The sequence below is a fragment of the Hypanus sabinus genome, chromosome 2, assembly GCF_030144855.1.
Source record: "Hypanus sabinus isolate sHypSab1 chromosome 2, sHypSab1.hap1, whole genome shotgun sequence".
NCBI lineage: Eukaryota > Metazoa > Chordata > Chondrichthyes > Myliobatiformes > Dasyatidae > Hypanus > Hypanus sabinus.
In genome coordinates this window covers 43030420-43045440 of record NC_082707.1, presented here as the reverse complement: position 1 = coordinate 43045440, position 15021 = coordinate 43030420, and the positions used below count along the sequence as shown (strand labels likewise).

At 37.9% G+C, this 15021-nt stretch overlaps 1 protein-coding gene across 3 annotated transcripts in view; it reads left to right on the top strand.

The window, feature by feature from the left end:
- mccc1 (methylcrotonyl-CoA carboxylase subunit) overlaps positions 1-15021 on the top strand; it is an 80027-nt gene that overhangs the window by 49781 nt on the left and 15225 nt on the right. For all 3 annotated transcript variants that reach the window (XM_059944901.1, XM_059944894.1, XM_059944907.1), the window contains exons 10-17: positions 991-1118; positions 3107-3290; positions 3431-3540; positions 5417-5633; positions 5719-5805; positions 10634-10683; positions 11865-12002; positions 12967-13074. In XM_059944901.1, coding sequence (XP_059800884.1) covers positions 991-1118; positions 3107-3290; positions 3431-3540; positions 5417-5633; positions 5719-5805; positions 10634-10683; positions 11865-12002; positions 12967-13074 — 1022 coding nt within the window. The remainder of the gene's footprint in view (positions 1-990; positions 1119-3106; positions 3291-3430; positions 3541-5416; positions 5634-5718; positions 5806-10633; positions 10684-11864; positions 12003-12966; positions 13075-15021) is intronic.

Here is a 15021-nt window from a genome sequence, read left to right as displayed (position 1 = left end):
ACAGGAGGTTAAAGTCAAAAAGCAACAGACACTGAAAATCTGCAAGTAAAACAGAATGTTGGAAACATTCAGCAAGTTAAAAACAACTGTGGAAAGAGAAGTATGAGTTAATATTTCAAGTTGAAGACATTTTAATCAAATTTCACGACATATGCTTGTGATATTAAACCTGATGTTGAATATTCCAGCAATATCTGCTTTGATGTTAAAGTTTTATGCATGCACTGCCCCTTTTGACGGACTGGATTATACATGGTATTCTACACAACAGTGAAATCACGCCAAAGGATCTCACGTCTCACAACTCTTGGATAGTTCCCAACAAAAACACTTTGCTGAGATTTGCTGTACATGTTTAACAGCACTTCACAGGCAGGAAAACATACTTTATTTAGTTATGCAGTTAAATAACAAGCACACTGAATGAGTCAGATAAAATTATGTTCAATTAACTTCATTTATACATTTCTCTGTGTGAGCCTGCGTTCAACAATTAGATCAATTGATGACATGGGGTTATATTAGTCAACGTTGTTCCCTTTGATGGATCTTCTCTTTGCCATTTGTTATTTGATAAGTTTTTGTTGAATACAAAAACGAGAAGTTAAAATATTGCAAAACAAGCACATGCAATCTACTCCTAATTTACAATATCTCAACGTATTCCTTAAAAAATCCTCCATTTGTCTGCTGCTCTTCAGCCTTATTTCATCTTCATAAATATTATTCTGCCTGCTTACACATTTCTGCAAGCTGGTGTGATATTAATTGTGGAAAATAATGATTATTGCTATTGCTAATGCAAATATGAATCTAAGTAAACTGAAGATACTGTGTTACTTTTTAGATCAAAGTGCATTATTTACAAAATATTTATTAGCATAATGAGTAAGTGCTAATGAGAGTCATGTGCTTCTTTTGCAAGCAGTGGTCAACATCAGATACTGAATTGTCTGGAAATGCATTTTAATCCTTATTTTTGGTTTACAGGGACAGTGGAATTCATTATGGATTCTCAGCATAATTTTTATTTCATGGAGATGAACACGAGACTACAGGTGGAGCATCCGGTCACTGAGATGATAACAGGAACTGACCTTGTTGAATGGCAGCTCCGGGTAGGTGAGAACAGTTGGTCTCTTGGTCAACATTCTGTTGGGCTTAAACCTAAAGGTCAAGACTACAGTAGAGCTGAGAGGAATGATAGTTAAATGTTTTGGTCTTAAAGCATGGCTATATCAATGAACTGGACATGCTCTAAATATCCAAAGGTTTCTGGTTTCATTGTTGTTTTGCAGTCAAAGTGCTTTGTCTATTCAATACAGTGTCACGCACACACATTTGTCTCACGTAATCAGCCATTGATATGGTGGTATCAAGTATTCAAAGAAGTTATAACACCTTGAAGATTCAGACTTGTAAGAAAGAGACTGAATTTGTTAATTACATGTTTGCAATTCAAGCAATTACATGTTTGTAATATCAAGCAATAATACTTTTCTCCAGGAACCATTTTTGCTAACATGTTCAACAATAGTTGATAATGATAACTCTCCACTGCAGATTGCTTTAGAATGTACTTTTTCAACATTAGTCTCTCATCACGAAACCTTTCGAAGTATCTCAAGTTTTTTTTATTCTGTATTTGTTTCACTAAGGGAATAGCTTTCATAACTCTCCAATCCTGTCAATTACAAACAAAAACCCTTTTTACTTGTGGATTCAAGTAAAATAGTTCTGTGTGGATGTAAACTAGCATTTTATAAGAAATTCCAAAGTAGCAATTTCTGTATATCATCCAACAAGAAAAAAAGTTTACTTTTTTTTAACCCCACTTTAAAGGCAACTATTAAATTGATGTAAAATAGCCTTAAATAACATCGTGAGCAGTTATGGGCTCCTATCTAAGAAGTATGTGCTGGCATTGGAGAGGGTCTACAGGAGGATCACGAGAATGTTTCTGGGAATGAAAGATTTAATATATGAAGACTATCCAATGGCTCCAGGCCTTTACTGACTGGAATGAAAGAAGAATGGGGAGTGGGATCTCATTGAAATCTATTGGATATTGAAAGGCCACACAGAGTGGACATGGAGAGGATGTTTCTTGTAGTGAGGGATTCTGGGACCAGAGTGGCATGACCTAAGGACGTCCCTTTAGAACAGAGATGAGGAGGGATTCCTTTAGCCAGAGGACAGTGAATCTGTGAAACTCGTTGTCAAGGACATCTGTAGAGGACGAGCCATTGGGTGATATTTAAAATGGAAGTTTATAGGTTCTTGATTATTTAAGGATGTCAGAAACTGTGCAGCAAAGGCAGGAGAACGGGGTAATAAAATAGACCATGATGGAATGCTGGGGCAGACTCAGTGGGCTGAATGGCCAATTCTGCTCCGATGTCTTATGGTCTGAAATGTTATTATTTTAACCATGTAATGTGAAATATAAGTCCGAACTGCAAAATCCAGTTTATCTCATTCTCATATTGTGATCTTCGTACTCTGTGTTGAATTTTAACTTGTTGATTTGAATTTCTGTGAATCTCTGCTACAAGTTTAATTCAAGTTAACTGTAGGGCTGAAATTGCAAGATAAAATTTTGTATTCAAATTAGCATGTCTTGATAGAAAATGTAAAAACGATGGGTATTCAGTTCCACATTTTGATTTCAGTTGTTTAAAACTGCGTCACTTTAAGCCAATTCAGAATTCATTGAGTGAGAAACATTGCTCTGTACATTTGGGGGCACTGGTAACCCAGACCAGATAAAGGAGGCAAGTCCACTTCCCTATAGTGCATTTATAGAATGAAATTTTTGGATTTTAGAATAGTGATGATGTAATTTATACAAACCACCACACTTAAATTGAATTGACAAGATTATCTAGATTGCAGGATGACACAATGAATAGAGTACTATACCACTGGATCTTGAAAAATGTGAGAGAAATTGATGTAAGGAATTCAGTCTGACATGTGATCTTTAATATGTGCTTCAGTTTGCACAGAGGCATTGCATGATGCCAGAGCCTTTAGCTTACTTGTAATGGATAGTTGTATGTAGTGAAATTAATAATGGAATAACAATCCATTGATTTATCTTCAGGTTGCTGCTGGTGAAAAGCTTCCTATGTCACAGGAAGAACTCTCTGTCAGAGGTCATTCATTTGAAGCAAGAATCTATGCTGAAGATCCAAACAACAACTTCATGCCAGGAGCAGGCCCTTTGCTGCATCTGTCCACACCTGTACCAGATGCTTTTACAAGAATTGAGACTGGAGTCCGACAAGGTATTGGAAATACACAGATGATATAATATATTTGTACACAAATACTGGCCGACTTGAATATTCCAAGCACTGTCTTTATTACAGAATCTTGTAAGTCTGTTTTGAAAGTGATAGGTGTTTTTATTCATGTCTTTTTTCAGGTGATGAGGTTTCTGTGCATTATGATCCAATGATTGCTAAACTGGTGGTTTGGGGACATGACCGCACAGCAGCACTACATAAATTAAAGTATTGTTTGCGTCAGTACAACGTAAGTATTCTGGCAGTTTTTGCTGTGAGAGACCACCGTGATCATTGGTATGCTTTGATCACTGCTAGGGGAAGATAATTTGGTGTGAGATCTCAATTATACAAACCCACTTGTTCATACTATGGTTTTAAAAAGAGAAAGAGGAATAACTTTTAGACAAAGACTTAATTGCAATCCCTATCTTTTTACCAGTGGTTCACATCATTTCCCCATTTCACTTCACAGCAGCGTCAAAGTATGAATTCTGTGTAATTGCCAGAAAGTACGGTAGAGCTGTAAGTCAGTGTACAGTTTGATGCATAATTTAGCAATGACAAATCTCTTCACAGCTTTTAAATTTAGTTATCAAAACATAGCAAATCCTGGATTTTAAAAATTCTGAAGTGATTGAATTTTATGGCTTAGGATGATGGTGTAGAATAGTCACCAGTTTTATATTTCTACATCTGTATGATTGGTGGAAAACTGAGGACCAAGATGCAAAGTGTATTGATGAGTCAATGGTGGAGGCAAAGGCAAGTGACTTCCGGCTTGTCTCAGATTTTGATATTGTGCAGAAATCTTAAAGGTGAAAAGGTCTGAATGGCTGATAGATGGTTCCCAATGAATTCTTCAGCTGATTTTCAGCTCAATCTGTCTATTAATTTGGTTGTACTAGTATAAACAAATATCACTTTAAAAGAAATACTGGGCCTTGACATTGTGTGGATTTAACAAATGTTAGTAAATAATTTTGTTTATCTTGATGAACTACTCTACAAAAAACTAGATTTGGGGTAACATGCTCCAAATGTATAACTTAGACCTGTGCGAAAGGACCTAGAGAAAAACGTGGATATTTTTGTTCTCTGAATTTGGCTTAAATATGACGTAAATAATAAGCCATGTTTCTTGGGTTAATAGAATGACACAGGCTTTAAAATATTGTGAGCAGTGTTGTGCCCTATATCTAAGGGACGATTTATTGACGTTGGAGAGAGTCCAGAGGCAGTTTACAAGAATGATCCCAAAGATGAAGAACCTCATAATGTGAGGAGTGCTTGATGGCTTTAGGCCAGTACGTACCGGAACTTAGAAGGTTGAGAGGTTATCCTAGCGAATCCTACCAAACACCGGAAGGCCTGGATATAGTGGATGTGAACAGGATGTTTCCATTTGTGGGAGAGTCTAGCACCAGAGCACACAACCTCAGAATAAAAGGATGTCCCTTCAGAATGGTAATGAGGAGAAATGTCTTTAGCCAGAGGGTGTTGAATTAATTGCCACGGCCACTGTGGAAGCCAGGTGAATAGGTATATTTAAAGTGGAGTTTGATAAGTTAGTAAGTGTAACAAAGTTATGCGGTGAAGATCAGAGAATGGAATTAAGAAGGAAACATAAATTAGCCATAATCAAATGGCAGAGCAGACTGAAAGGACTCATTCTGCCCCCTGTACTCTACAGACCGAAGTTCTGTTTTTAAGTAGCATTGTATCTGAATTTTGGAGTTCATATTAGCATGAAAATCTATAATCTGAAGAATTAGTACAAAAGTTATAATTCATCTCTTTTTGAATTTATTTAGAAGTTGGATGATTGTCACTTGTTGTGTTTTTATGACCTGAGTTCCTGCAGCATTTTGTTTATACTTTGCTCTATATTTTATGGAATTTATATTTTTACGTTATATTTTAATTTCTCTTTTTAAACCAAGGTTGGATCTACAACTATACTGATTTTATTCACTGAACTATTGCTGCTGTGTTTTAATTCTATTTGTCATTCAGATTGAAACTCCATCAGAGAATTCAGTCATTTCAAATTTTCCTGTTTATGAATGACTGGAAGTTCTGGATGCACAAGTCCAGTGAGTGTTGATTGATTCTGTTTTTGACAGATCGTGGGCTTAAACACAAATATAGATTTCTTGTTCAACCTGGCTGCTCATCCGGAATTTGAGGCGGGAAATGTACACACAAATTTTATCCCTCAACATTATGATGGACTGTTCCCAGCAAAGGGAGCTACAAGTAAAACTGCTCTCTGTCAAGCAACACTTGCTCTAATACTACAAGAAAGGATTCAAACAAATACTTTCAGAGCACTTTCACATGGTAAGAGCATCTTGTAATTTGCATGTTGAAACTTAGATAAAATTTTATCATGCTTACAGATACTATTTTCTGAATAATTTTACAGATCCGTTTTCACCATTTGCACACAGCAGTGGAAGAAGGTTAAATATTGTGCACAGACGAAATCTTACATTGCTTGAAGAACAGAACAGTAAGTAATATCTGGCCAGCATAACTGTGGGGTGTAGATTCTTTACTGTCAGATCATTAGTTATCATTTTTGCAGATAATTTTCAGATTGTCTGCTCCCTAAGGGTAGAAGACCCTAAAGGACGTAATAAAATAATACTTTATTGTATTAGAGTTAGTCAAGGTTCAAAACAGCATTATAAGAAATAATCCTGATACAATTGCTTGTGCTCAGAAATGGGCACCATAGCAGTGTAGAGCCATTCCTGTCCATTTATCTGAAATGTCTGGCTAGACATAGGTTTAGTGGGCACATTGTACTGTCAAAATCTTTGGTAGTTCAATTAGAGTGTAAAATCAGAATCAGTTTTATTGTCACTGTTTTAAACAGCAATACTCCCCAACTCTTCCTGCCCTACAGTGGCGACTGCATTGGTGCTGCTTCATGCACCCATACTGAGCTCGTCAATTTGATCAACATTGCCACTAACTTCCTTAAATTCACTTGGCCCATTTCTGACACTTCCTTCCCGTCTCGATATCTCTGACTCCATCTCTGGAGACAAGCTGTCAACCAACGTCTTTTATAAACCTACCAATTTCAACCCTATCTCCTGTAAAAATACTATTCCCTTTTCTATCTTCCTTTATCTCCACTTTATCTATTCCCAGGATGCCCCCTTCCTTTCCAGGACATCAGCGATCTCTTCCTTCTTCAACAAATGAAGTTTTCCTTCCTCCACCATTGATGCTACCCCCACTCGGATCTCCTCCATTTCCTAAACATCCGTGCTCATCCCATCTTCTGGCTGATAGAGTTCCTCTTGGTCCAGTCCATGAATCTCCGCATCCAAAACATCCTTCGCAACTTCCACCATCTGCAAAGGAGTCCTGACACTAAACCTGTCTTTACCTTCCCTCCCCACCCCCACTTTCCCCAGGGATCGGTCCCTCTCTGTGATTCCCTTGTCTATTCATCTCCTTCCCTACACTTAACCCTGCAAACAGCTGAAGTGTAACACCTGCATTCACCTCCTCCAGAGCCTTAAACAGTCCTTCCACCTTCCACTCCTCCTTCCTTTTCTCCAATGCTTTACTCTCCTCTTATCAGATTCCTTCTGCTACAGCCCTTTACCTTTCCTACCCACCTGACTTCACCTGTTACCTTCTAACTATCCTTCTTGCCATCCCCCTTATATTTTTTTCATTCTGGCATCTTCCCCCTTCCATTTCACCCTGAAGAAGGGTCTCAGCCCAATACTTCGATACTTTATTCATTTCTGTAGATGCTGCCTGCCCTGCTGATTTTCTCCAGCATTTTGTGTGTGTTGCATGAAATTTTTTGTTTGCAGCAGCTGTAGAGTGCAAAGATAAACTATTACTATAAATTACAAAATAAATACATAGTGCAAACGAAAAGGAATAATGAAGTAGTGTTCATGGACTGTCTGGAAATCTGATGACAAAGGGAAAGAAGCTGTTCCTGTTTCATTGAGTGTGGGTCTTCAGGATCCTGTACCTGCTCATCACCTTCACGATCCTGTAGTAATGAGAAGAGGGCACATTCCTGATGATGAGGGTCTTTAACGATAGATGTCAGATGCCATCTTCTTGAGCCCTTGCCTTTTAAAGCTGTCCTTGTTGGTGGGGACGATGGAGCTGGCTAAGCTTATAGCCCTCTGCAGCTTTTTCCAATCCTGTGCATTCTCACCATGTAAGATAGTGATAATAAACCTGATGCTGATTTTGATACAGTTATGGAAATTTAGGATTATAGAATTCACAAATCACTACCCAAAAATTTGAGGCACAGAATAAAATTTGCTGTCACAAAAAACAGGTAAAAAAAATCAACAGGATCTTTGACCCAAAACTTGGAGCATATGCAGATGATTAGGCTTCACATATTGGAAAAAATTCAATCTAACCACTTATCTGGGAATGCACACCGCCCATGTTCTCCCAGCACAGTGGTCACCTTTCCTCAAATACTCTCACAACGAAGGCTAAGACATCATTTACTTTCCTGCTTGTTTGCTTTCCGTGAATGTGTCCAAACATATCTGGGCTCTTTGAATATCAACATTACTCAGTCTTTCACCATTTGAAAAATACTGTTTTATGCTCTGGGGTAGATGATCTTACATATTTCCATATTAATTTACATCTTTCCACATTATATTACATCTTCTACATTCTCGTCCAATCATTCGGCTTCCCTACATTCCCAAGCACCTTTCCATCCTCCATACTGACATTCCCATCTAGTTTAATATTATTGGAAAACTTATAAGTAAACCATTTGGTCCGCTCATTGATTTTAGTCATATGCTGTTACTACTGGAGTACTGGAGTCCACTTAACAATTCCAGCAGTACTTCAGGAGTCGCAGCATACAACACGGAGAAATATGCATTCCCAGTCTTGGCTTTCTTGTTTCTTATATACTTCCCTAATTCCGCCTGCTCGAACCTTATTGACCAACCTCCTGTTGGGACTTTATTAAAAACCTTTTGAAACGTTAAATGCACCATGTCTGCTCGTTTCCTCATCAGCAATCCTACTATTCGCATTCTCAATAATCTGACATGATTTTCCTTTCATAAACACATGTTGACTCTGTCCAGACCTACTTCTCATGGTATTTGCTGTTACATCCTTGGGTATGAATTACACTGAGATTACACTGACATCAGGTCGCGATGAACGGTCTCGGCCCAAAACATTTATAGTTTATTCATTTCCACAGATACTTCCTGACCTGCCATTCCTCCAGTGTTTTCTATGTGTTTCTTATAGATTACATTATTTTCCCTACTATGAGATTTGACTAACAGGTCAATAGCTCACTGTTTATTTTTCCTTCTTTTCATAAATAGGGGAGTCATATTCACTACTTTCTAATCTGCAATTCCAGAATCTTGGATTATGTAAAATGACCTCCACTATCAGTATAATAAGTCATCTGTTTCAAAACTCTGGGATATAAAAACAAGTTTAAACTACAAAGCCCATTTCCAGAAAAGTTGGGATATTTTCCAAAATGCAATAAAAACAAAAATCTGTGATAAGTTAATTCACGTGAACCCTTACTTAACTGACAAAAGTACAAAGAAAAGATTTTCAATAGTTTTACTGACCAACTTAATTGTATTTTGTAAATATACACAAAATTAGAATTTGATGGCTGCAACACACTCAACAAAAGTTGGGACAGAGTTAAAATAAGATTGAAAAGTGCACAGAATATTCAAGTAACACCGGTTTGGAAGACTCCACATTAAGCAGGCTAATTGGTAGCAGGTGAGGTATCATGACTGGGTATAAAAGTAGCGTCCATCAAAGGCTCAGTCTTTGCAAGCAAGGATGGGTCGTGGCTCACCCCTTTGTACCAAAATTCATGAGAGAATTATTAGTCAGTTCAAAAGGAACATTTCCCAACGCAAGATTGCAGAGAATTTTGGTCTTTCAACATCTACAGTACATAATATTGTGAAAAGATTCAGAGAATTCAGAGACATCTCAGTGCATAAAGGGCAAGGTCGGAAACCACTGTTGAATGCGCATGATCTTCGAGCCCTCAGGCGGCACTGCCTAAGAAACCGTCTTGCTACTGTGACAATTATAGCCACCCGGGCTCGGGAGTACTTCGGAAAACCATTGTCACTTAACACAGTCCGTCGCTGCATCCAGAAGTGCAACTTGAAACTGTATTATGCAAGGGGGAAGCCATACATCAACTCTATGTAGAAACGCCGGTGAGTTCTCTGGGCCTGAGCTCATCTCAGATGGACTGAAAGACTGTGGAACCATGTGCTGTGGTCAGATGAGTCCACATTTCAGCTAGTTTTCGGAAAAAACGGGCATTGAGTTCTCCGTGCCAAAGATGAAAACGACCATCCTGATCGTTATCAGCGAAAGGTGCAAAAGCCAGCAACTGTGAGGGTATGGGGGTGCTTCAGTGCCCACGGCATGGGTGAGTTGCATGTATGTGAAGGTACCATTGACTCTGAGGCGTATATTAGGATTTTAGAGAGACATATGTTGCCATCAAGGTGACGTCTCTTCCTGGGACGTCCATGCTTATTTCAGCAGGACAATGCCGGACCACATTCTGCACGGGCTACAACAACGTGGCTTTGTAGACACAGAGTGCGTGTGCTTGACTGGCCTGCTGCCAGTCCAGATCTATCTCCTATTGAAAATGTATGGCGTATCATGAAGAGGAGAATCAGACCACTGACTGTTGAGCAGCTGAAGTCTTATATCAAGCAAGAATGGACAAAATTTCCAATTGCAAATCTACTACAATTAGTATCCTCAGTTCCAAAACGATTAAAAAGTGTTATTAAAAGGAAAGGTGATGTAACACAATGGTAAACATGCCTCTATCCCAACTTTTGTTGAGTGTGTTGCAGCCATCAAATTCTAAATTTGTGTATATTTACAAAATACAATTAAGTTGGTCAGTAAAATTATTGAAAATCTTTTCTTTGTACTTTTGTCAGTTAAGTAAGGGTTCACGTGAATTAACATATCACAGATTTTTGTTTTTATTGCTTTTTGGAAAATATCACAACTTTTCTGGAAATGGGGTTTGTACATACAATACATGCTACAGGATGAAGATAAAATACACACCCTAGTAGTTGTAATCACATTACCTACAATGTACAAATATTACAACTCCATATAGCTGAATCTAAAAGTGCAGTACTTTATTAGAAAAGATAGCTTTGATTCAATGAGCATTAGCCTGACATATATAATTTTAAAATGCATTACCATTGCAGAGTTTAATATTTGTGTTTGTTTCTTCTGGCTTTCTTCCCCCCAACATCCTAAACAAGAGATGAATATTGAAGTTGCATATAACAATGATGGGACTTATAGTATTCAGGTGAGCTTATAATTGAGAGTTTTTGAAAAGCAGTGTCAAGTTAGACAGATTTTTCTTCAGTTGGTACAGTTGATGGGTATAAAGTGCTTCTTTCACTTTGCATTTACCCATTCCATTTCTCTATCTTCCGGAGAGGCCTTATAGTTTTCTCATTCTTCCCATTCTGAGAGTGGTCAAGGCTAATTCTCGAGCCACACTTGTGTAGTTATTTTTTAGTGTATAGATAGACAATGAGCATTGGTGGAATGATCTGCCCCACCCTGGGAGCCATTAATACGGCATACATAAATGAACTTTCAAATAAGTCAAGTTATACAGTGTTAGCACTGACTAATCAATATAGTACAAATGAAGTGTAGATTTTGAATCTTCCTGCTATTTAAGATTATGATAATACAAGTGTTGAATTTACCCAATGGGACAACTTAAAGCAGCTTTGAGGTTTTGGAGCTGCAATTTGTCGTTGAATAATTATTCCGAGAATTAAGTTGATTATATTTTTGTTGTTTACTTTAATTCTTTATGTAGTGATTATGACTTTCCTTGTAGAATTGATGTCAAATCTGGGGCCAAAGTTAATTGGTGTCATTTTTAGATATTAGAGAATCTTCACTTTGATCTCCTCTCCCAAAATCTTTTAAATCTAAAATTAATAATTTTAAAATTGTAATGGAATTTGGGGTTTTAGTTAAAGTTGTTTGTTATCTATCTAAAGTTAGATTGCCAGTTGTATAGTTAAACATACCAGCAAGAAACAGCAATATTTTGCTAAGAGTTTTGGCAACTGTTCAACCATCCATTATCCTAATGTAATCATTATTTTTGATAAGTGCATTAACCTTCCTTTTAGAATTAGAAAATGATTTTATTTTTATACTTATGATTTTAGATGGATAGGGAAGTACTGAAGAATGCAGCATTGGGATCCAGTAGCAGCCATGTAATCACATATTGTAGAAAGAACCATTTGTCATGCTTTAAATGTGATGACTCTTTGCTAGAATAATTCAAACTCAGACTCTTCTGATTCTGTGAGCGAATGAATCACTATCAAAATGTAAGAACAAATGAGATTTGTGGATTAATTCAAGATAAAATTGGAATTGTTAAATGGTTTGTTGTATCATTCTCTTGAAACATAAGAGGTTAGATTTAAGTTTGAAATTTTGCTTGTACCTCAGATTGATGGACAGGTTTTCCATGTATTTGGGAAACTTAACACAGAGGAAGTTGCCACATATTTGGAGTCTTCAGTAAATGGGATTCTTTCAAGATCTAAAGTGGTGATCACAAACAACAGCATTCACTTGTTTTCAATGGTAAGAGCTATTTCTTTCAATTCTAGTCTAAATATTCTCCCAGCCCACCCAACTCCACAAAAAGGCATCAGCACCCTCCACCTACCAAGCGTAGATTAGCAAAGCCCCCAATAAAGACCATGATTTGTAGTACAACAAAAACTAATCATTCACCCGACAATTCAACATGCTACAGTCTCTCTTTCTCTCCCTCTCTCCCCCTCTCTCCCCTTCCCTCTCTCCTCTCTAATTATTTATGTGTATATATAATATATCTACTGTGTAATTGATTTACTTATTTTTGTTTTTCGATATTATCATGTATTGTATTGTATTGCTGCTGCACGTTAATACATTTTATGACATATATCAGTGATATTAAACTTGATTCTGGTTCTGATTTAATAGTTCAATAGTTCCATTTAATATCAGAGAAATGTATACAATATGCATCCTGAAATTCTTTTTCTTTGCAGACATCCATGAAAACAGAAGAGTTTCCCAAAGATTGAGTGACAGTAAAAATGTTAGAACCCCAAATGCCTCTACACCCCCCCCCACCTACGCACAAGCAGCAGTAAAGCAACAATCCTCCCCCACCCACTTCCGCTAAAAAGCATCCGCACCGTCCACCTGCCAAGCGAGCAATAGTAAGACCTCCAATAAAGATCATGATCTGCAGTATAACAAAAACTAATCATTCTCCTGACAATTCTACATGCTACAGGCTCTCCCTAACAATGAGAAAATGAGATGACCCCTTTCACAGTGAGTGGGGAGATATAACAAAACAACTCGCTGATTTATTGTGTTAAAAATCTGTCGTGCCACTTTTTTTCCCCGAGTTTCGTGATTTGAGAATCAGCAACAGTCTCTCACCCACCAACGAGAGAGAGAGAGAGAGCACAACTTGCCAAGTTCCAATTCTGTATTCCAGATATAATTATTGCAACGTATGTTTGATCATTTTTGATCTTTATTTTAGGAAGGGACTGCAGAGTTCAGTAGACCTGTGCCCAAATATTTAGTTGGAATTGATGCCTCTGGAGCCGAGGGAGCAGCAGTGGCACCAATGACTGGAACTATTGAAAAGGTAATGTTATGACTTTGAATTGATAAAGTTGTTCTCTGACTATCATTTAAGAAAAGTTAGATGTTTGGGTGAGAACAGGGTTAGGATGATCTACATTACTTTCCATACCGAACTGCCAGGAAAAATATATTTTCTAGACTAGTTTCCAGAACTGGCCACAAAGTTATTATGAAGAGCTGTTGGCTCCTGAAACTAATTCCCTTTATGAATTGGTTCCTCTAGAAACTGCAAGGTATGAAGCAAGCAATTTCTATAATATATTGGGAAGTATTCTGAGGGAACAGATATGTAAGTATTTGGATAGACATGGACTGATCAGCGGTAGTCAACATGGCTTTGTGGGTCGTGTCTAACAACCTTGGGAAGCCTTTCGAGTAAGTTACCAGGAAAGTGTATAAAGGCAAGGCAGTGGATGTTGTCTGCATGGACTTTAGCAAGGCCTTTGACAAGGTGCTTCATGGGAGGTTGGTAAGGAAGTTTCAGTCACTTGGCATTCAGATGGACTAGTAAATTGGATTAGACATTGGCTTATCAGGATTAGCCAGAGAGTGGTAGTAGATAGTTACCTCCCTGACTGGAGGCTTGTGACAAGTAGTGTGCCACTGGGATCAGTGCTGGGTGTGTTGTTTTTTGTTATCGGTATTAATGACTTAGATGATCATGTGGTGAACTGGATCACCAAATTTGAGGATTCAACCAAGACTGGGGCCATAGTGACAGTAAGGAAGGCTGTCAAAGCTTTCAAAGTGATCTGGATCTGCTGGCAAAATGGGCTGAAAAATGGCAGATTTTAATGCAGGCAAATGTTGAGGTGTTGCACTTTAGCAGGAATAAGAGCAGGGTAAGATTTACACAGTGGATGGAGGCAGCTGAGGTGTGTGTTAGAACAGAGGGATCTGGGAATACAGATCCATAATTCCTTGGAAGTGGCGCCACAGGCAGATATGGTCAGGAAGACAGCTTTTGGCACATTGGCTTTCACAGATCAATGTATTGAGTACAGGAGTTGAGATGTTATGTTTAGTTGAATAAGACATTGGTGAGGCCATAATTTGGAGTATTGTGTGCTGTTCTAGAAAGATATCAATAAGATTGAAAGTCCATAGAAAATTTACAAAGTTGTTGCTACGACTTGAGGACCTGAGTTTTCGAGAAGGGTTGAATAGTTTAAATCTTAATTGCCTGGAGCTTAGGAGAATGGGGGCGGTGGGGGGTATATTTGATAGAGGTATACAAAATTTTGAGGGGTATAGACAGGGTAAATGCTAGAAGGCTTTTTCCACTGAGATTGGGTGAGACTAGAACTAGAGGTTATAGGTTAAGAGTGAAAGGTACAATGTTTAAAGCTTCGCTCACAGGATGGTGAGAGTGTGGAACAAGCTGCCAGCGGAAATGGTGGATCTGGGTTCAATTTCAACATTTAAGAGAAATTTGGATAAGTACATGGTTGGGAAGGGTATGGATGTCTATGGCCTGGGTGCAGGTTGATGGGATTAGGCAGATTAATAGTTTGGCACGGTCTGGACTGGCCAAATGGCCTGTTTCTGTACTGTAGTGTTAAATGACTCTATGATTCTATATAGAACGTAGTGTACTATATATGCAACTCTGGAAAAGACCCTCTAACCCAGGATGTTGTGCCAAGCTAGTTAAAACCCTAACTAAAAGAGTCCCTTCTGCCTATACAAGTCAGTAAAACCTCTGCATACTTACGTGTCCATCTGAGAGCCTTTTGAACTCTTTAACAGAGCAAAATGACCTAAATATTTTATAAGAATGGTAACAGAATTTTATATCAAATCACATAATGAGCTATTAAGGCAAATGACTAAATCAAAATAGTAGGTTTTAAGGAGCAATTTCAAGAAAGCATTAGCTAAAGGTAGTGAACATTATGGTTTATATCCCTTTGCAGCCGGATGCACACCCACTTTCAGTGCAATGTCC